Source organism: Indicator indicator, chromosome Z (genome assembly GCF_027791375.1).
Source record: "Indicator indicator isolate 239-I01 chromosome Z, UM_Iind_1.1, whole genome shotgun sequence".
Taxonomy (NCBI): domain Eukaryota; kingdom Metazoa; phylum Chordata; class Aves; order Piciformes; family Indicatoridae; genus Indicator; species Indicator indicator.
The window spans coordinates 19,305,900-19,328,514 of NC_072053.1; the positions used below are offsets into that span (position 1 = coordinate 19,305,900).

The following is a 22,615-nucleotide window of genomic DNA, read 5'->3' on the forward strand; positions in this document are numbered from 1 at the left end:
CTGGAGACCCCTCCCTTGGGGTCAGGTTTCCTGCCTCCCTGGTTCTACCTCCTGCCCACCTTATGACCTAGGGAGTCAGGTTTCCAACCCTCCCCCCCCTGCAGGCCTTATAACCACAACAACGGATAACCTGTGACAGTGGACATGGTCAAATCCTTTTCCTTGTTCACAAGCTCATTTATATGTTGCATCCCTTCCTTGATGACCTGAGCCATCATGGGCCCACTGAGCTATAAATCAAATCATCCTTACATTGCCAGCTCAAATCCACCTAAGATACTTCAATCTTAGGAGCCTGATCCACCTGCTGATTGTTTTGATGTTCTTTAGTGACCCAATTCAGGTATGTGGGCATCTACACAACATTTTTATAACCAGCTTCTCTATCTGGGCAGAAGTATCTTGCTAGAAAGAAAAGGAATATATACAAAATACCAGAAGAGAAACAATCAACAACAATAAAAAGGCAAGTGATGCACAATGCTATTGCTTACCACCCACCAACTGATGCCCAAGCAATAATCAGGCCCTTCCACTCAACTCTTCCCAGCTGATATACTAGGTGGATGCCCTATGGTATGGAATACTTCCGGCCAGCTGTCCTAATCATGCTCCCTCCCAGCTTCCTGTGCACCTGCTTGCTGGCAGAGCATGGGAAACAAAAATCTTTAAGTTATGATGAGCACTACTACCAACAGCTAAAACATCACTGTGTCATCAGCATTATTCTCATACTAAATCCAAAACACAACACTGGACCAGCTCCTAGAAGGAAGTTATCCCAAGCCAAAACCAGGATAAGCAACCATCTCCCCATCCATGCTCAACAATCACAGAATGGTTTGGGTAGGAAGGGACCTTTAAAGGTCATGTAGTCCAAGCTCCCAAAATGCATTTGGTTTGGGAAATAGCCTGCCATAGTGGTTTCAAGAAGTTGCTTAGTTAAATAATGTAAGAACAATGCTCCTTCTTGGTATGGGGGGAGAAGAGTATATTGTTGAGAGTAAAACAAACACTGTTTAATAAATCTTCAAAACCTCACCTTCAACCGATTTTCTAGGCCACTTCAGTATCTTTCTATAGTCATCTTACTACTTTCCTGAAATGGCAGCACATCTCTGTTCAGTATAACCAGATCAAAATTTCACAGTTTCCTTTAACAGTTTGTGAAAACGCAGATTGTAAAATAAATGAAAAAAGCCTTGTCACTGCAGATTGCCAAGACTGATATCATTTAAAGCATCATTTGTAAAATATGATCTTAAACATACATTCTCATTTCAGGACAAGTATACCAAAGTACATTTTATTGATGGTCTCTGAACAGCCTACTAGAGAGAAATGACAGTATTAAAACAAACAAAAACCCCAGCCACCCAAAAGACCCAAATAAAATTGCAAAGCTTATAGCTTGCATTCAGTGTAGAAACTTGAGAGGTATAAACAGAAGCCTGGAGTACGAATATTAAGTACATTTTCAATCCCACAGTGCAGAAAACCATTAACAATTATATTTACTCTACATTAGAAGTTTTCCCATGTTCATTTCCACATATGTTTCTTTTCTATATAAACTTCTGATAATGTATGTACAAAGATGTCCAACATCTGTTCTTTAATATAAATATGTAATAACTGAAACAGTTTGATAGAAAGTATAGAAATATCCATTTAATATTTTTTTCTCTAATGGCAGTGTTTAAAAAAACCTTAGATTTGAATTACCTTAGAATGATAGTTTTCTTCAACACAAAAAGGCATTTCTCATTCAACATGCAAAGTGTTATTGCATATGAGTCACTTGAACTGCAGTAATAAGTCTGAAAGATGTGCTGGACAGCCCATTCTAGCAAGTGCTAGCTGTAAAAATCCTATGTATCATATGTAGAAAGCATAAGTACTAGTGTATTTTTAAATAAAATGCTACAGACTCAAGTATTGTCCTCCCACTACTAAGACTTAAGGCAATCAGCTGTTGGGAGCTTCAGTTCAGCATAGTTGCATTAAGCTCTCCCACTCTCCCCACTAATACATTTATTTTAACATATTAAAATTTATCTTTAGAGGGCTGATAAAAAATTCTTGCTATACATAGTAATACAACTCAGTGTGATTAACCAGTAACCCAGTTTAATATCCCCGATAACACTGAGCTGATTCCACTTGAGCAACAGTTTCTCTACCAGGTAAGTTTTCCAGCATGGTTGTCTAAATTGGTATGAGAATAGAGAAAACAATCAATGTTCACCCTCTCAGTGTAATTGATTTTGGTTTGCATGCATTCTTGGGATATTCTAAAATGTAAAGGTTCAAAATAGATTTGACAGTCAAATAATATCTAACTTTACAAAGGACAATAATTTGCAGTAAAAATACTTTATATATAAACATACACACAGTAGATCAAAGTCAACAGGCATTTCTTTATGGCTTTTTTCAGAGGTACTGTTGTAACATCCAGCAACAGGATGCAAGTGTTCATACGGTATGAGTGCCACATTCATGAGCTGTACCTTCAACTCATGACAAGTGGCAACAGATGGCAAATCCAGCTTCACTGCAGGACTACAGAATAGGAGTCTTCCCTTCTAGATAGAGGGTCTCAGTGCAAGCTACAGAAAGCCTCAAAGGCAACTGGCACAAATGGGGAAGTCAAAATTAAAGTCTTACTCTGTTAAAAGGAAGGGGGAAAAAACACTCATGGCAAATTAGAATCCCACAGTCAAGCCATTTCTTACAATGAAAAGCAAACATTTGGGATTTACTATTCCAAGGCAGCAAAGGGTATAGCACAGCAGCCACACAGTAAGACCTGAAATGTGTAGTTAAGCGCTTGCATCTGATCAGTAAGCTAAGTGCATGCACAGGCTTAGAGCAGCCAAACTGCTAGGATAATACCTCACAGGGTGAAGTGCTATAAGCCAAAGATGAACACTGTTAGTAAAGATGAGTTTGACAAGCACACTTCAGTTGATGCCACAGTAGACAGAAAACCTCTGGTATCCCCAAGTTTATTCCTCAGATGTAAAAAGCTTATCTGTCAATGCATATTTAGTTGCACCTTTCTCTGTTTGTTTTACATGAGGGGGCATTGCAGGGGTATTATGTTCCTAGTCACACCACAGCCAGTCCTAATACTTTTAGCACAAGGGAAAGAGGTTTGTGTTGAGAGTGACTGTTGCTGTATTTTAGTACTCCACCTTTACATAGAATATGATGGGTGATTGTTCTGGGTTGTTGTTTGTGGTTGGGTTTTTTTGTTGTTTCGTTGTTGTTTTTATTTCCTGTTTTGAAACAATGTGGCCACATGGCTGCTCCAGCCTTGACTACCACTTCTATTACACCTATGCTAAAAATGTTTTTGTATAATAAACACTATTACAGTGAAATCAAAATTAAAAATATACTCAGTAATACCATGCCAATTAGTTCTTTCCAACCAGCTTTTTTTAAACACACAAACCCATTAAACAGGCTGCAGATGCTTCAGTGAGTTCCTTATATGGTGATAAAGCATAAAATTTAAAACTCAGAGCTTAACCACATAAAATTCATACTTGAAGGTCTAAACACTTTATAACATTTCACCACCTAGATCAACAAATTCATCATCCCTCTTGACCAAGTCATCTTCTTCTTCCAAGTCTTTCCAGGTACTAGTTGGTAAAGCTGGTTTGACAGACTGTCTCTGTAGTAAAGCAAATGGAAACAAGGATGACAAACGGGCAGAATTTCTCAGCATAGGAATGGAATGTATGTCTCCAAAAGTACCTTGACTATGTTCTTCATCCATTTTTACCTGCAGGCTTTGCACTTCCTCCATCAACTCCAAAATCTTGGCAGTTGTAGCTATTGTACCACCACCAGGAAGCTGGGCTTCAGGAATCCATCGTAAATACCGTTGTGCCCAGACTTTGATTTCAGGGCCATCAATGCGAGGTAACAGAAGGCCATGATAGTCAACAGGTTTGCTATGCCAGCTATCATAAAATTCCCTGAAGCTATTAGGGGGTTCATCAGGAGAATTTATGAACTTGCCAATTCTTTTGCCAAGAATGTTTTTGATTAAATAATCTGTTTCCTCCCTGAAAAATCCTCTCTTTGTGGAAGACTTGGTTTGTGTCAATGGCAAAGAAAGTTGCCGCTGATGCTGTAAGAGAAAAGGAAAGAAAAATATTCTGAAAAATATTGATGGGACTTCAGAAAACATCTTAAGAGAAAGAAAAACATAATTCTCATCCAGAAAATACTTTTAAAAAACCCTTAAACTCAGTCACTGCTTTCCTGTATAGTCTACAACTGATACTCTTTGATGGCCAATACACTAAATGCTTCACAACAGCATACTCTTGGTATTCCCAGATACATTCATTGCACTGCAACTATAGCAATGAAGTAACACTGAGTAAAGTATTTTTCTTTGAAAAAGAATTCTTTGTGTACATTCAAGTATTATAGACTTCCATGTTTAGCTCAAGTTAGCCACACAAACCAAAGAGCACTTGATATAGAAGCTTTTATCCAGTGGGTCCTCATTGCATCCTACTGTGTAAAGAGTTCTGATTATGCTATAGATCACCCTGACAGTGTCTCACTCAAGAGTGCTTTGCACAGAACAGAATTTAACCTACAAGCACATTACAATCAAAACCAAATCCAAACTAACTTTTATTACTGAATTTGCGCTACTTCCCAGTAATGAGGTCGTCCACCCCATACCTTCCATACCCTAGGCAGTTTCTGTTGTTGTTGGTCCCCCTCTGAGTACACCCACACACTCCAATTACACTCAAAGTCAGGGAGGCGATTATAAAACTGCTATGGAATAACAAAATAAAGACACTTCAAACGTGTCTGTGCAAATCACCTATTGCTAAGCCTCATGAGTTCTCTCTGCACTTGCACAAAAGTATGAAGAAAAAACCCTAAGATCATGGTAACATTTTTACAGCAATTTGTAACTGAGGTAGGTGCAAACTATATTCTTAATATCCAGGTATGTTTGAAGTGTTCATATATTTTGTCAGCTAAAAACTCTGTGCCAATATTTCCACTGTGAGTACATTTGAAATACAAGTAGTGTAATACATTTTTATAATTAGAAAAGCAGCACATATCTTACTTTGAATCGTGCAGTTTTCCGCTGACTTTTATCTGGTTTTGGCTTTTCTGCATAAAGAGGGTTGTTCAGAAAAGCCTGGGCCTTGGGGTCAAACTGCACAGACCAGTCCCACACAGTAAGAAATCTGAAAGGACCGCTTTGTATCTTGAGGCTTTCACCACTCTGCCAAAACAAACTCATTACAATTAATACTGCTGGAAAGGAATTCTGTCCAAGTCAAGGTGAAATTAAGAAACTGGCTCTTCACAGAAGAGGCCACAGAGTTGCAACAACTCTCAATTTCTATGTGTTCAATAGCTGAACAGCATTATTAGATGCAAATAAATACAGGCACAACAGCTGCCTATATATCCTCTGTAATTTCAAACTATTTAATTTCAACAGTGCAATTAGCACCAAGAATGACTTTCACAGTTGAAAATAAGATTACATATTCTGAAGAAAAAAAAAAAAGCTTTGAGAAATTGGCAGGAGAAAGTTGGCACTTAATTATTCAAACAGAAAGGGCATTTTAGGTTTTTAGAACAAACCTCTCCAACCTTCAGAAATTAACTGCAGTTCTGCCATTTTTATGATCCACACTTTATTTATAAGCAAGACCATGATCTTCAATTTTTTTTTTTTTTGAGACTCTGCAGCCTTGTAGAGGATACTCCCATTGCTTCCAGCTTCTTAAGCGGGAGGAAAGAGTGAACCAAACACAGAACAACAATCAGGAACTGTTGATTTTGGAACAAAACAGAATATACAAGAATTCAGTGGATACCCTGCTCTTCTGCAGAATATTCCTCTTAGGTTAAGAAGCTTCATCTTCATTGAAAAGCAATAAATATGATCATATAGCCACACACTAGAAGTAATATATTCCTAAATCCTGAATTTGACTCGTTCTCAAAACTGTATTCAACCACCCTTCAAGGGAGTGCCCTTCAATTAAGCATGGAAAGACATGTTTGCTAGGGAAATTCTGAGTGTTCCTTGCTTGTTGGTGAAACTTGTTCTCCAACATATTGCATCCACAAAATAACAAAGTCTTACCGTATTAATGTCTTTTTGATGTTGTGAATTGAAGAAGAAAGTGCTAAAAATAGGCACATAGAGGCTGTCTGACAAGACAGTTAAGTAAGTTTCTGTGAATTCAAATGCTGGAGGATACTGTTGTACCAACTGCCAAACACAATTTAGCAGGAGGAGAAAAACAGGAGCCTAAGTAAAAGAAAACACTGCATCAGTTTCAGAAAAAATACATTTCACTGTGCAGATTATTTATTTTATAGTATTTAGTGTCTCCAAATACAAATCTTAAAAGGAAAGCAATCTGCTTAACTACAGAACTGCTGCATAACTTTGGCTGAACTCTGGAGAACTATTGAAACTACCCCTGGTCAATTGCTGACAAATAAGATGAATGCTTTGTAATGTAAATTTCCATAACTTATTATGGAAGTGGTGTGATGCAGTCTTTTAAAGCTGGTAAAGCCAAGCTAGTATACAGCAATTTTTGATCAGAACTAGTCAGCTTACACTTATGATTTCTATTTTGTGTAGCAATCTGATCTATTCCCAAAATATAAACAAAAATAGACAGGTGAGACTGCAAAATTTAGCATGACAATAAAGTTTAACTCTAGCTGCAACAAGAATAGGCAGTTCATTTGAGTTATTTGTATGGACACTACTACCATTTAACACAGTTTCAAAGCATGTAAGAATCACGTCATTCAAGACTCTGAGACTGAATGGGAAATTCCACATTTGTTCTCTTACTTGAAAAGACATTGCTGAACTTCAAACAGCAAAATTAGTAATAGTGTACAAAGCATCAACCCCCAAAAATTTAACATTAAAAATCCTGGCACTTCTGGACTGACATCTAAATCCCTCCTTAACTTGAATAAACTTTTAAATAGTAAGGAAAATAAATAAAAATAATCATTAAAAAAAAATCAGTAATACCTCTTCTTTGTCACTTTTATGTAAGTGGTTACAACGGTCCAAAAACCCATGTCCTCCAATTACCCACTCCTTCTGAATAAGGCTCTGAAACCCAGACTTTGTTCTGCTGTATGAATCCATCATCACTTGAACCAGGCTAGAGATTACACAGCACAGATCAGTAGCACTCTCTTCTACAGAGGAGAAGAGAACACATTGTCTACTAAGTCATTCTTAAAATTTAGGGTAAGAAAGCAAAATACTGCTAGCTTCACAAACAAGTTGTATTTCAGGAGCAGAGAAGCACACGATTTCTTGCAACTGTTATGCCATCAGAGCAATGAATCCATATTTCTAATACTTCCCTTCAGTAACTATGTATGGGTTCTTGTACACTAATACTTTTACAACCAAGCCTGCAAAAGCCAACCTTTTACTACAATAACTTTGATGTCTTTGGCCTTCAGGCTCCTGCGGTGCACAGGAGCCTTCTCTTGCCTTACGCTATCAAGCCAGCTAATCTGCCCTTACCCCACCTATCTGCATGCATCTTTCCCAGAGTATGAAATTGCCTCTTCATGCAACATGCTTTCTTCACCCTTCAGATGCCTTCATAAGTGAGGAAACAAGAATGCATAAACCAGAAGTATCACTATTCCTCCGCTAATCAGCAGCTTTTTAATTCACAAAATATTTCTCTTAGCCTGGAATTATGCTATGTTTTGGCTGGTAGGTTTTTTTTTTATTTGTTTGTATGGGGTTTTTTGTTGGGTTGGTTTGTTTCTTGTTGGGTTTTTTGTTGTTGTTTGTTTTGGGATTTTTTTTTTTAAACTACAGGAAGCATTTCCAGGAATGTAAAGAGTTTTAGTGTGTGGTTCTTTGAGTACTCTATGAAATCTACTAGCCTTTAGCATAATTACAAACTTACAACATAAACTACACCCAAAAAGTTCAAAATATATTTAAGATACACAGGATAATCTCACTAAATCCTTACCTATAAGGAGAACGTTTGTATGCTGTCTTTCCAGACACTCAGTAACTTCTACTGCTTTCTTCAAAACTCGCCTGTTGGGGTATACAAAAACGTAAGAGATCACTTTCATACCATTTTTACAATGAAGTTTCTTACATTGGTTTCTCCCAAAAGGGGTTAGAATATCATACTACTGAAACTTGACTGGTCCTTTAGAACAACAAAATCATGCTCAAGCTGTGTAAATGAACAACTGTTTAGCCTGAACAGCAAGCACTCAAGACATACCTTGATTTGGTCACTGGTCATGCATTTCCAGTTCTTGTCTTAGTACACTTGCAACACAATACTTTATTCTGGATCAATAGCAGCCATCACACACACACTGAAGTACTACAATTGCTAAGACTCAGATGTTTATCTAAGAAAGTGTCAGTATCACCACACTTAATGTTCTAATCTATTACATACCACATTTTCCCCATAATCTGTTTATAAGTAGTAGAGGGAAGAATCGGCAATCAGACCTTGTAAACATGCAGAAAAAAATTTATTCAGAGGTTATCATTGTACGACGTAAACTTAGTAGAATTACAGATCACATGAAACCAGATGTAACGTTGCTGGTTTCTAGACCTCTCTTCATAAAGCTGTTTATTTTCAGCAAAAGTTGGAATGCAAATTATGGTTCTTGCAACTGCTTAGATCACTAATAGAAGCTGAAAGTTTATTTCCTCAGTGTGGAGTTGTCAGATTCATTGTTCTTGCATCTGCAATAGCCAAGATGGCATTTCTATTAACTGAAAGAGCTAAGAAAAGACTGATCCAGAAAGCAAGTATGGAAATGACCAGTCTCAAAGCAAGAAAGGATAGGACCTTGGGATGGCATTTACTTTAAAGTGCTTGTGATCTTGGTTATGTCAATGCACTTCTCAACATATGATCTCCACTAGAACCTGCCATTCAACATACATTTTAATTCTTGATTAAGACTAGTGTGGCAGTTTAGGCTGGGTGCCCCCTGCCACTGCTGCATGAGATACACCTCTGGTGTCCCAGGTACCCACCCACTAGGGGTGGACACAGGAAATGACTTATTTCTACCCATAAATCCTGCGCCCTATAAAGCCATCTGCAGAGTCATTCTCTTCCTCTTTCTTCCCTCTCCGCTCCCATGGGAGATGTCCTCTCTTATCAGGTAACGCCGGGGGGGTATCTCAGGCCTCTTAGGCCTGACTAGGCCTAATGCCAGGAGGAGAATGGAAGCGGGGGGGGGGCAGTCTCAGACCTGGCCAGCCTGAGACTTGCCTAGCAGGGGGGGGGAGGGGGGGAAGGAAGAGCCCTGAGGGATTGGGTAGATCTTCAGGTGGGAGGAAGGGAGGAGTGGGAAGCTTTTTGGGAATTCTGCGAGGGGGTTCTATATGCCTTAGGATGTTCTTTTCCACTATGCTTTGTAGTTTGTAGTTTTTCTGTAGCTTCACCAATTTGCTTTTTCCATTTAAACTTTTCCATCACTCTCCAATCCGTTTGCATGTGTCATTCTTTTGCCCCTCTCAGGGCAAGAGATATTCTGGCTGGCCTCAAACCAGCACAGATTTTTGGAAAGTTTAAGTGTCAAATGTCACACTTCAAGAAACTAGGTAGAAAACCCACTACAAACATTTAACAACAATTTGAAACCCAAAAAGTTACAAATATACCAAACCTGATTATCTCTAGCCAGTTTGTGCTCTCCAGTAATGAAAACCATTTCACATCTGTTGCCCAGAAGTCTGTACTGTTATCTGCAAAAAAAACCCACAAAACAATCCCAAAAATTTGTTTGTTCACATGTATGCAGTGCCAATTAACAGCCATCTATTGTATTACTCTTCAGTTATGAACTGCTATAAAATAACCAGTAGTAAGGAATCAGTAAATCCTAATCGCTGTTAAAGTCAACACTAACTGAATGAAGAAGTGAAATAATCCTACAGACACCATTAAAGTTTTACAGCTCTGTAGGCTTGTAGAAAAAGCATGCTGTAGGTTCATAGCAACCAAGCTAAGTAATAAATCTGTTGACAAAAATGGAAAAGAAGTTTAATTGAGGGTGATGGTTCTTCCAAGTTCCAGTTGCCTTGACTCCGAAGCATGTTCTATATAAAGCTTTTCATAACTAGACTGGATTTTGAAAGCCATTACCATTAAAGCCAGAAAACAGGAATGTGGTTTAGGAAGTTACACAAATTTATGTAATGTTAAGACTGCCTGAAAGGTTTTAAAAACAGTTTTCACTGCAACTGAAGAAACATAGCTAAGATACAGAGGGAAGCCATGAAGTCATTAAACTTAGGAATTTCACTAGGATTTTTGTAGCTTTTAAAATGGAACTGAAATCTCCACTGCGTTAGTTCTACCAAAGCCATATTCAGAACCTGGAAAACCCTCAAGCTAATACAGTCAATTAAAACTGGACTAGACTACCTTTCCTGCAAAAGACAAACCTTGAAGCCTAAGATACATAACAGTTCTACCACTGAAAAACAAAACAACAACTGAAAAACATCATTTCCTCCTTTATCCTCCCCCAAATAGCTTCATTTCTACATTTTTCTATAACTTTTCTCTTCCCATGGTCTCTCCATATGCTTCCAATGTTTAATTCCAACAAATACTCATTTCAGTCTTGTTTTCTGCTGCTTGCAGCAGGTTCTCAAGTGCACAGACACATCTATTTTATTCCTTCAGCTGTTCTCCCTCCATGCCTGCTCACGATGCCTATTCTGCTCATTATACATTAAAAACAACATAAAATGTCTTTTCCTGATTCAGTTCATCTGACCATAGAAACTAGTTCCCCCCAAAAGCATTAGAATGTATCTTCAAAGCTCCCAAGCCAGTTCTCTTCACATTAGATGCAGTTTTCTCCAATTTTCTCTGATTAACATCATCAGTTCACTTAAAATATATAGTTTCTCAGTGATGATCAGTTCAGTTATGTCCAGCATTCAGAGTTACAGGGGAACTGCCCTAGTGTTCAGCATGTCACTAGACAGAGGTTATTGCAACATTTACACTCACTATCTTGTAAAGGAGCTACTGCCCAAAATGGTTCACGGAACACTGCACAGTTGCAAGGTGAAGTTTTTCATGCCGAGAGATAATGTCAAAGTAGTGTTTTTGTGCCAGCAAAACAGTGTCCAGGAAAAAGTGTGAAAGTCTAAATTATACGTTCATGTGGCTCCCTTCTACTCCTTTCAAGTGGACTTACTATTTACAGTAGTGTGACAAACTTAAATAATCTCAGTGTTTTCAGATGTGACTAGTTTGTAACAAAAGTTAAAGAAGAAATTAATTAGCATTTAGTCTCAACTTTCAATACAGCACAAAGGCTTAAAAGGTTAACACTTAATATTGAATTTCAATGGACCACGGAAGATTGAAAAATCTCTCCAATAGATTGCAACCCAGCTAGTATATTCCTACTAATACTTACACTCCATAGTCACTTTTAAAACTGTGACTGCTTAGAAAGAGGTAGTAGGCCTAAGAACTACAAAAGTCTATTAATATACCAGTCAAACACTCTTTGGTTGCATATTTGAAAGTCTCCTTTTAACCACTTTTAGCAGCAAAACACCTCTTAAGACAAGGATTACATTTGTGAGTCAGCATTGTTACACTTTGCATCTTAGTTATTATAACGACAAAAGTCTACTTTAAAAAGTTTAACTTACCTATCAAAAACAGCTGTTTAAATCTTGTATACGCAGTCTGGATATCTTGCAAAGATGGAAGGCTGCTTGACAAGTCTTCTGTCTTCAGGAGTTCATAGGGAGGTTTGCTAATTGTCTTATAGATTCTAAATCAAATCATTACAAGATTAAAGCCTTCTGCTTCTCAAGTCAAATAATCAACCAGGTTTTATCACTGAAGACAGTTAAGAGGCATGGTTTGGGAAACAGCTGTAATACCAAAAGACCCTAGAAAGCTAATGGCCTCCATGCATTTTAAGTACAGGCTGGAAGCTTGCATACAAGCTTATCACAACTTTTGCTGCTCTTAACTGCTGGATAAAATTACATTCATGCATTTCACAGTTATCTTACAAGTATTACTTGAGATTTACTATTGATTCTTTAGTTTGGTTTTCACTAGACAAAAAAAATTACTTTACTAGTGGACTACTTAGAGGTGAAACCAGAAAGAAGAGATGGATAGGAGCACCCAAATCTCCCAGCAAGCACAGAGTTTTTCTTGACTTCTACCAGATTACATCCTGGTATTTTAACTGCTCTCTGCTAATGAAACACAGATAAAAAAAGAGGAAACAATCTGCACTGCAACAGTATACCTGTCTTGTCTACGTATGTGATTTTTTTCTCTAGGAGAAAAGGAAAAAAATACCAGGCCAGATGAACATCCTCTCATTCAGGCTTAGGAGCTCTGAGAACAAGAGATTAGTAAGTACCTCTGTTGTCATGGTGGCATTTTATTGTTGTTAAGATCTGGGAATACGTGCTCTAGCTACTTCAAAAGTGAAGCACTGCAAGCACTTGTCCAGACAGGACAGAGTGCTTTGTTTCCTGCACATTGCAGCAAATAAGCTTGCTTTAAAAGGGAAAGCTACTGGTGTCTATTTCAGAATGAAGGTTAATAAACCTACCACAAGATGCATCAGATAACAGAGCCAAGGGAAAGCAATAATTTCTCAATTAAGTCTTCCCAATTGAAGCAAACAATCTAGCCAGTGCTAGAAGACCTGGCTATGAACAGCTTTTTTAGATAAAGATGTTAATTGTAAACATCTGCTGTGTGTTTGAGTTCCAACTATTACAGTGGCCCTTTAACACACCCTAATGGACAATCTGTAGATAGATCTTTTTTCAGTATAAGTGGCTAATCACCAGTACTGCAAAGAAAACCACCAATACTGCACCAAGTTCAGATTGTTCCACACAGGATATCAAAAATCCTTGTTATTGTTCACTGTTAGTTTTACTTTCACATTATGAAATAGTATTAAGAAGAACTGTAAGTTATGTAAACTTCCCAATTTCAGGGGAGAAGCATTACAGAATCTGCAGGAAGAGTCAAAAGCTCTTTCCATGCAGGTATAATTAATTTTATATATGAAAAAGGTTTTAAGAGACTGATCAAGATCTTTTCTGTTAGTTTGGTATGATTAACAGGTTTTTCCATCTGTGAGGATGGAAAGGGCTTGCAGCAGAGCGGTAGAAACTGTACATACTAGACCAATCTAATATCTTGCTACTAAGAGACAAGTTCTCTCCAGGTCACCCAACATTTTAAAAAAAGCTAGGAAAAAAACCAACAACAAATCAGTCATTGCTGTAGCTCTCAGCTCAGCCGCTGTGCTCTTACTTTTGTGTTAACTTTGGCATTTTTTGCACTGCTGAGCTAATTCAGCTCCCTAACTCAGCTGAAACAAAGTGGTGGCTGCCACCACATCTGAAAACAGTAGTAGTGAACAGCAAGATTGTCTCAGTCATCTTAGCTTTATGTAAAACTACCTAAGAACATAAATCTAGTTCTCAGATGGCATAGTTCAGAATATTCAGCTTTGTGGTAGTTTTAGGCTATGCCTTTAAAATTTTTTTCACATATCTTGAGCAGAAACTAGTAAAATGGAAATAAATCACTATTGGGTGTAAAAGGGAAAATAATGATAGTTCTAAACAATCCCACTGGAAGGGATAAGGGACTTAAACTAGTTGTACCAAAACAATCTCTCTTTTTCTTGCTTTCCTCAGGCTGGGAGATACCAGCTGGCTTCTGCTGGACCTTGGCTGCATGGTTTTGGCTAAGTCTAACATCTCTCTGCTCCTTTCTCTTGTCCCTTTTGTACAGTGGGGTAAGGAGCAGCAGGAAGGGAGAAGCTATTAGCTTCCCCTGGTCTTTGGCCAGGGGGGTCTTTGTGCTATTTATTAATTGCAAATACATGCAAATATTGTAAATACAGTGTATTTTTTACATATTCATTGCATTGCATTGTAGATTGTAGTTTTGCTTGTAAATACAGCTTTCATTTGCTTCCACCTGAGCTGGTCTGGCAGATTTAATGTTGGGGGGGAATTTTTCAACCCACCACAAGCTTGTGTGATGGGTTGAAAATTCCCCCCAACATTCACTTTGCCTGACTAGCTCAGTTTGGAAGCAAATGGAGCTGTATTTACAAGACAGAATGAAATCTACAATAAAATGCAATGAATATGTACAAATACACAGTATTTACAATATTTACAGGTATTTACAATTAGCAAACAGCACTAGGAGCCCCAGCCAAAAGACCAGGGAAGCTGTAATGGCTTCTCCCTCCCTACCTCCCTGAGAAGGGAGAGAGAAGCAGAGAAAGTTAATACCAGACAAAACAATGCAGCCAAGGTCAAACAGCAAGTTAGTATCTCCCACGCCGAAGAGAGAGAAATTGTTTTGGGAACCAAATCTTACAGGAGACATCCCTCCAATGGAATTGTTTAGAAAAATCATTATGTTCCTTTTTACACCCAATAGTGATTTATTTACATTTTTACTACTTTCTGCTCAAGATCTGTGAAAAATTTTAGAGGCATAGTCTAAAACTACCACAGTTTGCAAATCCATATTTAGAGATGGAGTCTAGATTTCTCTCACTAACATGATTGAGTCCATCGCTAATGATAGTTTAACTCAAAACTTACAGAGGCGTTGGTGCTGCTTTACCTAATAAATCTCTGTATAAACTGTGGTGTGTTACCTTATATGGATGTATTTTCACAAATAAGCCTTCGGTGATGCTGGAGTCCTGCACAACTGACCAATGCTATTTAGGCCAAGGGCTTAGCCCATTCCACTACAGAAAACTTTTACATCTAGAACTTGTTTCCTGACACCTGCAAGCTTAAAGGTATAGCATATATGGAAAAACAGAAGCAAGGTCCATACCAAGCAAAGTGTTGTGGACAGAATAGCTATTACTGACCCATCCAAGAAGGCTTTTTGCATTTGTGAAGTGCTGTCATCCTGTTCTTTGGGAAATGCAGACATTTTGAGAAGAGCAGCACCATTATGGCAAGACCAACACCAGATCTGCAGAAAGACATTTGAGAGGATAAAAAATAGTAAACTGTTCCATACAAAGTATATGTTTCAGTGACTGAATAATTACAAGAAATTTCGGTATGCTGTGCTTCCCTGAATCTTTCACGTACTCAAAACCACCAGTAGAAGCAAAAATCTACATCTCTGCCAAAACTACATGCACACTGTGTTATCACTTGCAACTTCTAAGTTAAGCTTTATACAGGTACAAGGAAACAAAATTTCAGATTGTATCAGAGTATTGCTTCCTTGACTGCCCTCATATGGAAAAAGTAATTGATCAAAATTATGGTCAAATTACATTAGAAAACATGCCACAGCAAGACAGCTCTTGTAAGAAATTCCTGTATATTGGCCATCAGTTTCTCTACAGTAGTGTTTCTTACAGTTCAGCCTTGAGATACCTCAGAGCAAAGAGTCATACCTTTCCAAGTGAGCTCTGCATAAAGGGTCCTCTAGGCATATGACATAAGAGATAAATACTCCACAAGTAAAACTGGATTGTGATTACAGGTATCCCTTGTAGCAAATCACTCCTCAAAGACTCTAACTTCACTTTACATATAATTTCTCGTCTTGTATGTGCTGCTTGAAGCTCTCAAGCTGGTCTTTACCTTTGAAATTTGGAATCTGAACCATTATTGTCAGGAATATCACAAAAGTCAAGTCAGAAAGTTGAAGTTCTGCTACCAATTTATGCTAGCCAAGAGGCATATCTTTGAAGAATACAGAAACCTTGCAATCAAGAGTGGAAAATATCTTGAATGTATTTAATATGATAAAGCTATCTTGACAGTAGCCTTCCCAAAAGAATTTGGACCTCATCCATCCGGAGTTCCGCAAGGCTTTTGACATGCCACCACTCATGACTCTCCCCCAGTATCCTTCTCTCTAAATTGAAGAGATAGGAATTTGATGAGCGAACTGTTCAATGGGTAAGGAATTGGTTGGCTGGTCAGATCCAGAGAGTCAATGGCACATGGTCCAGATGGAGATTGATAACAAACAGTGTCATCAGGGGTCTGCACTGGGACCAATGCTGTTAAATGTCATTGTTACTGATACAGACAGTGGGATCAAGTGCACCCTCAGCAAGCTTGCAGCCAACACCAAGCTGAAGGGTGCAGCTGACATGCTAGAGAGACAGGATGCCATCCAGAGAGGCCTTGACAAGCTGGAGAAGAGAAATTGTGTGAACTTCATGACATTCAACAAAGCCAAACACAAGGATCTGCACATGGTATTGATAATCCTTAGTATAAATGCAGGCTGGGGGATAATGTGAATGACAGCAGCCCTGTGGAAAAGGACTTGTGGGTAGAGATGTACAAAAAGCTGGACACAATAACGATGTGCACTCACGGCACAGAATGCCAGCTGCATCCTGGGCTTCAGTGAAACAAGTGTGGCTGGTAGGTTAAGGAAGGCAATGCTACCACTCTGCTCTGGTGACACCCCACTTGCAGCATCACATCCAGCCCTGGACTCCTCAGCACAGTAAAGACATGGTCTTATTGGAGCAGGTCCAGCAGAGGGACAAAAAAGTTGGTAAGATCTGGAACATCTCTACGAGGAAAAGCTGAGAGTGTCAGGGTTGTTCAGCCTGGAGAAAAGGCAGCTCCAGGGAGACCTTATAGGTACTTACAGGAAGTATTAAAAGAAACATGGGGACAATCTTTTTAGCAAGGCCTGTTGTGACAGGATGTGGGGTAATGATTTTAAAGTAAAAGACAGTAGATTCAGACTAGATACAAGAAAAAACAAAATTACAGTGAGGGTGTTGAAACACTGCCATAGGTTGCCCAAAGAGATGTAGAAGCCCCATGGCTGGAAGCATTCCAGGCCAGTTTGGACAGGGCTCTGAAGAATTTGGTGTAGTTAAAGACGTCCCTACTCACTGTAGGTGTGTTTGTACTTTGAAGGTCTTCTCCAACCTACACCATTCTATAAATGCAAGATGCAATTAAAAGAAGTAAAAATCACTTCTGCTTCTGTGTAAGAGCCACTGCAAATTGTCTGACTAAGAAAAAACTTCACAATCTGAAAGGACAAATTAGGCAGGACAGCATAGCATTACCTTTCCTATGGAGTGTTTAATTTAGGAGCATGAAACGAACACGATTTTCCTTGGCAAATTGATGGAAATGTAGCAACTAAGGCAAGACCTTGTTTTTATCTACTCTGGGTTACAGGTTCATAAACTCTGGTATGAGGTAAAAGGCCAAAACCCACTTCCTGCAAAGCACAATTCAGTATATTTCAATTCATTTTCTGTTGAAACTGGTAGAACTAGTTTTTCCAGCTAGGCTACTTGGCTTTGTAAAAACACTGCACCATCACAGCCATACTATTTACCAGCACTCAAGCTAGGTAACTGGAAATACTAAACTATACCTCTACACCTGTCTTCACCTCTGTATCAAAATAGTGTTTCAAGGCCCCAGCTAGATGCCAGTCCACACAGGCTGGCACAAAAACCAGGCTGATGAGTAGATAGACTAGTAGTGTATGCAGGCTGCAGGACATTAGACATGCAATATAAAGTAAATGGGGTCTGTGAAACATGCACAAATATTTTGCTTCTGCTTTACACTGTTTAGGGGAACACTTCTTCCAACATCTGTTTCCTCTTCTGTAGATGACTAGGTATACACGTGAACTGTTAAAAATAATATGCAGAAACATCTGAAATGCTAGTTGAAATGTAGTCTCAGCCATGTGTATATACTTACAGGAATGCCTCTACCTTCATACTTGAAGATGCTCTCTTCAGAAATGCACATGGGAACAACGAAATATAAAGGCAGCCTAAGATAACAACAACAAAAAATATTTCTTGCACTTAAAAAGTGAACAAAGAGCAATCTCCAAGCTCCTTTGAATGACGGTGAGAGTTTTAGACCACATGATAAAAATATATTCACTCTTGCTGCTACAATAATCTTTCCTACTAAATAATTATACTGTTCTCAGCACAACCTCTTTATTTTCAGTTGGATAAGGTATTTTCTTCCAGTCTTGAGGTCTCCGTTATTTTCACTGCAACATTTTCCTGCCTTTCCAAGTCTGTAACCAAAGTCCTACATCTGACTATAGCATTTAAGGCTGATTAAGATTGTCACGGTTCTCTCACACTGTTTCAAAAAATACCCTTATAGTATTAAATTACATTCTGGAATTTGATTAGCTATCTAATATATCAATAATTTCCAGTATCAGACAACACCATTTATGTTAAGATCCCACAAAGCAACCCAACCTCAGCTTGGGTCTCTCAAGAAAGTTCTAGAATAAATAGTTTAGATTTCAATGAAGTTTCATGTTTGTTCCCAAGGTTTGTGAAACCTTTCAGGATTTGACTATTAAACAACAGCAGAACACAAAGCCTTGTGTATATAATAAATGGTTCTCCAATAGATGCTACTTAGACTGGTACAAGTACACAGCTTTAACTTTCCACTAAAGGCAACACAGCTTTTCTTCCATCAGCACATTTTTGCAGATAACCAGTTACTCTCCCCACTCAACCCCCAGATACAACAGAACATCTCCAGTGCTTGTAACTTGAAACTGAGTAAAAGTACAGGACTGAAAAAGTGTCATCCTAACCAGGAAGTATGGCAAAAGTGTTAGGTACCAGAGCTATATACTTTCTATTCTGTTTCAAGGTGGTATTCTCCACCCCTAGAAATATTCAAAGCTTGACTGACCAAAGTCCTGAGTAGTCTGACCTAATGTTGAACTTAACCCTGCTTGAAAGGGGGTTGTGTAACATTACCAAATCAAAGTATCTCATAAATCTGAATAATGCTGAGCAATAAAGGTGGTGTGGATTTTTGTAAATCTTAATGAGACTCATACTCAAGCTCATTATATTAATCAGGACAAGCTTACTTTTCAGACACTCCGTAGCCTTCATTGGTAGTCACTGCTTTGTATTTCACATTCCCTTTGGTCCGCTCCAACTCATAACGCCAGTCTTCAAGAGTATCAAACATCACAGTTTGGTTTCTTCCATCTGTCAGACATTAACAAGTATTAAACTTGCAGACTGAGAAACTCTAACATGAAAGTATTCCTAAGTTGAGCAGTTAGTTTCATTAGAGGTAAGCAAGCAAAGCCTCTTGTGTACAAAAAGCACCAAGTAGATAATAAAATGCCATTGTACACCACACTGTTTCAGTCTGATCTTTAACAGCACATCTTCTGTTGAATATTGCTTTAGTAACTTCAACAACAGTTTCTCCTACAGCAACTAAGCAGTTCTTATGAAACTTCCACTCTACACTAGTGCAGCTGACTGGCACCTAGTAATATAGGCTTCAATGTAGAACTAACAATCTTACCAAAGGCCTTTCTGCAATTCAGATATTAAAGTTCACTCTTATCACAGACAGGAGTTTCGCACTGAATAGAACATTTCAGGCACTTGATTACAGCAGAAACTTGATTGCAGCTATTCAGTCTCAATCATTTCAAGTGGGAACTCTTCCCGTATTTCTATTTAGCTACCTCAGCAACAGTTATGAGAGCAGGTTGGTTTAGTCTCATCTTTGATAACAATCATACAGTTTGTGGAGTAAGGACAACTGTTTGGGGCACCCATCATAATTAAGCATCATGCAACGTCTGCTAACATTGAAATACCAAACAGACAGAATTTTCACAGAAGATACAATGGCAAGTGGAAACTCTCCACCATAAGAAAACATGGGAGATGGAAAATGTACACTTGGAAACAAGAACATTATTAACAAGCTTTAAGTTAAGATTTTACAAGTATTGGATCATGAAGCATAAACTCCAGTTTCTGAAGACTGCTTGGTTTGTCCTGTAAGCAACACACCAAAGAATGAAACCTAAGCATTTATTATTGAAGACTTATTAAATATCAAAATAATTCTGGTACAACACTTCAATGATGCTATGAAGACATGGATCCTACAACACTTGCTTAGTGTCGGCCTGGAAAACCTCAATCTTTCTGATGCTTGTAGTTCAAACTGAACACCAGCTACAAATGAAGACTGCAAAAACGACCTGTGCCTTTGCAGTGAAAGTGGTCAATGTATTCTTGGGCTGTGTTAGGAAAAACTACTGCCTACAGGTTGAATGAAGTGATTGTGAGATGTTCTCAGCTCAGCACTGTGGGGAGGCCATACCCGGAGTGCTGTGTCCAGTGGTGGGCTCCCCAGTAAAAGACAGGTATTGGCTTGCTGGACCCAATTCAGTGAAGGATCATTAAAGGGCTTGAAGTACCTGATATGAGAAGAGACTGAGAGCTGGGGTAATTCAGTCTGCAAAAGACTTGGCATGGGCACAGAGGGGCAAGACATCTTTCTTGAGTATATAAACATCTGACTGGGAGCAGTAGGATGTGCAATCTAAGCCACTGGAGATATTAAAAATCCAAGTGGACATAACCATTAGTAAAGCTTTCTGCAGTTAACACTAAATGGGGGAAGATGGATAGGAACATGATTAGATCTCCATAGGTTTCTCCTTAATGATTCTGCAATTCCTTGACATATTTTGTAAGAGTCCAATTAATACCTTGGGTACATCAAAATTTCCCTATGTGAAAGTTCCTGGTGCACTAAGAATCAGGTTCCTAATTCAAAAGAGTGTTATTGCTTCAGCTAAAGTCTCAACTGCAGTCCAAACTGCAAGAAACTGCACTGACAACTTTTTAAATCTTTAATTTGCATGTTACTACATTATTCAGCCAGGTTTGATTGAGTGGAAAGATTATGTAATGAATTACCTATAAAAGGAAGTCACATGCCTACAGGAATTTTGCTATGCAAACCTATGCTTTTTTTGCAGTTGCGTGGGAGAAGCAGACATCTTGCAAATAAGAGCAAAAAGGGAAAGACTTTGTCAGATGACACTGAAAATGCAGTAAGAACTATGAGCAGAAAGTTTGGTTCAGTGCAATGGTATAGAAAAAATACATTGAGATAAAATAAGCAAAATACTTTCCAAATGAAAAGCACTCTAGTCAGAAGCTCATAGAATCATGGAGTGGTTTGGGTTGGAATGAACCTTTAAAGGTCATCTAGTCCAACCCCCTTGCAGTCAGTGGGGACACCTTCAACTAGATCAGATTGCTTAATGCCCTATCTAGCCCTAGAACGTTTCCAGGGATGGGGCTTCCACCTCTCTGGGCAACCTGGGGCAGTGTTTCACCATCCTCACTGTAAAAAATTTCTACCATCTTCAGTTCTTTATGAAAAGTGTTTGCACATACTGATCACAGCAAGTTTTCAATCCAGTGATCCTACTCTTGCATGGAAAATTTCTCTCAAACTACACTGAAGGACACAAACCAAAACCAGACAATTCAGAGGCTTTTAGCAAGAAGTCTACCAATGTACAGCAAGCAAAAAACCAGATTCTGTGATGCTCTCTGCCAGGGGTGCAGAGTCATATGCAGAGCACAAATTTAGCTACTAAGGAACTAACAGTATGCAACACATACAAATGAAAGATAGAAAAATATTTACCTGTGTTGTTTGGGGCAGCTGATGCATAAGAGAACAGAAACAAGCGTTTAAGCAGCTTAGGAGTCTGGCTATGATGAACTATACCACTGACGATCTAGGAAAGGACCAAAAATTAACACCCAGACATATGCTAAAACTGTCACTGCAAAAAAAAAAAAATCCACCATGATTTTTTAAGCCCTCCTCTCATGCTTAAACAGAACTGTTCCATGAGTTCCCAGCAGATGAAAACTGACTTTTAGAAGCTTTCTCTTGTCCATAAGATACTATACCCATTTGGCTTAATGAGAAATATTACCCATGTTCAACTTAAAAAATTACTCTATTTAAATAAAAGTAGTAGACTCACAGTTTGGAGTTCAGATTAACCTGCCAAGAAAGCTCGTATTACCAGGAAAATAACTGCTTTCATATCAAAAAGGCTGCAGTCTAAAATGTAATAAAATTATATATCTTAAACAGAAGAGTTTAAAATTTTCCTGAGCTGAAGGTAATTTTATGCAGTACTCTACAGCCCCAGTTTCTTCAAAGAGCCAGTGCATCTGCTCTTTTTAACTGCTAATACATAACCAGGTTTGATGAGTAAGTCTAGCTAGAAATCAAGTCTTCTACTTTCTCAACTGGGAATGATCAGAAAACACTAAGTTTAAGAGAACTCTCATGAACAGTTTCATTCTTCCCTCATGCCCACAACTAAACACACAACACTAAGTTTAAAAAGGAAGAAAACAAATTAAGTTACTATACTTACTCTTTTCACTTCCTCTTCTTTTGTGTATCTCAGGCAGAAATGAAATACTCTAAGGTCTTTACAGTAGATAATTAGCTTTTCTGGGTATTTTCTCAGTTGTCCAGTTAGAAGCTTCTTCTTCTCATCATAAACTACAAAATTTAAAACAGCTTAAATAAATATGAGGAAGAACTTTGCCATCATAGTTAAAGCTATCCCTTCCTGACTTCTCAAAATTATCAAGAAACTAATTCAAGGTGAAT

At 38.3% G+C, this 22,615-nt stretch overlaps 1 protein-coding gene across 1 annotated transcript in view; it reads right to left on the minus strand.

Annotated features, from left to right (window-relative positions):
- Nucleotides 1–3,574: 3,574 nt before the first annotated feature.
- MTMR12 (myotubularin related protein 12) overlaps nt 3,575–22,615 on the minus strand; it is a 36,948-nt gene continuing 17,907 nt past the window's right edge. Inside the window, exons 5-16 of the mRNA XM_054397839.1 lie at nt 22,374–22,504; nt 21,623–21,716; nt 19,011–19,134; nt 17,849–17,924; nt 14,998–15,104; nt 11,753–11,877; nt 9,739–9,817; nt 8,055–8,125; nt 7,079–7,251; nt 6,161–6,328; nt 5,123–5,284; nt 3,575–4,150 (exon numbers count right to left, since the gene is read on the minus strand). Coding sequence (XP_054253814.1) covers nt 3,575–4,150; nt 5,123–5,284; nt 6,161–6,328; nt 7,079–7,251; nt 8,055–8,125; nt 9,739–9,817; nt 11,753–11,877; nt 14,998–15,104; nt 17,849–17,924; nt 19,011–19,134; nt 21,623–21,716; nt 22,374–22,504 — 1,886 coding nt within the window. The remainder of the gene's footprint in view (nt 4,151–5,122; nt 5,285–6,160; nt 6,329–7,078; nt 7,252–8,054; nt 8,126–9,738; nt 9,818–11,752; nt 11,878–14,997; nt 15,105–17,848; nt 17,925–19,010; nt 19,135–21,622; nt 21,717–22,373; nt 22,505–22,615) is intronic.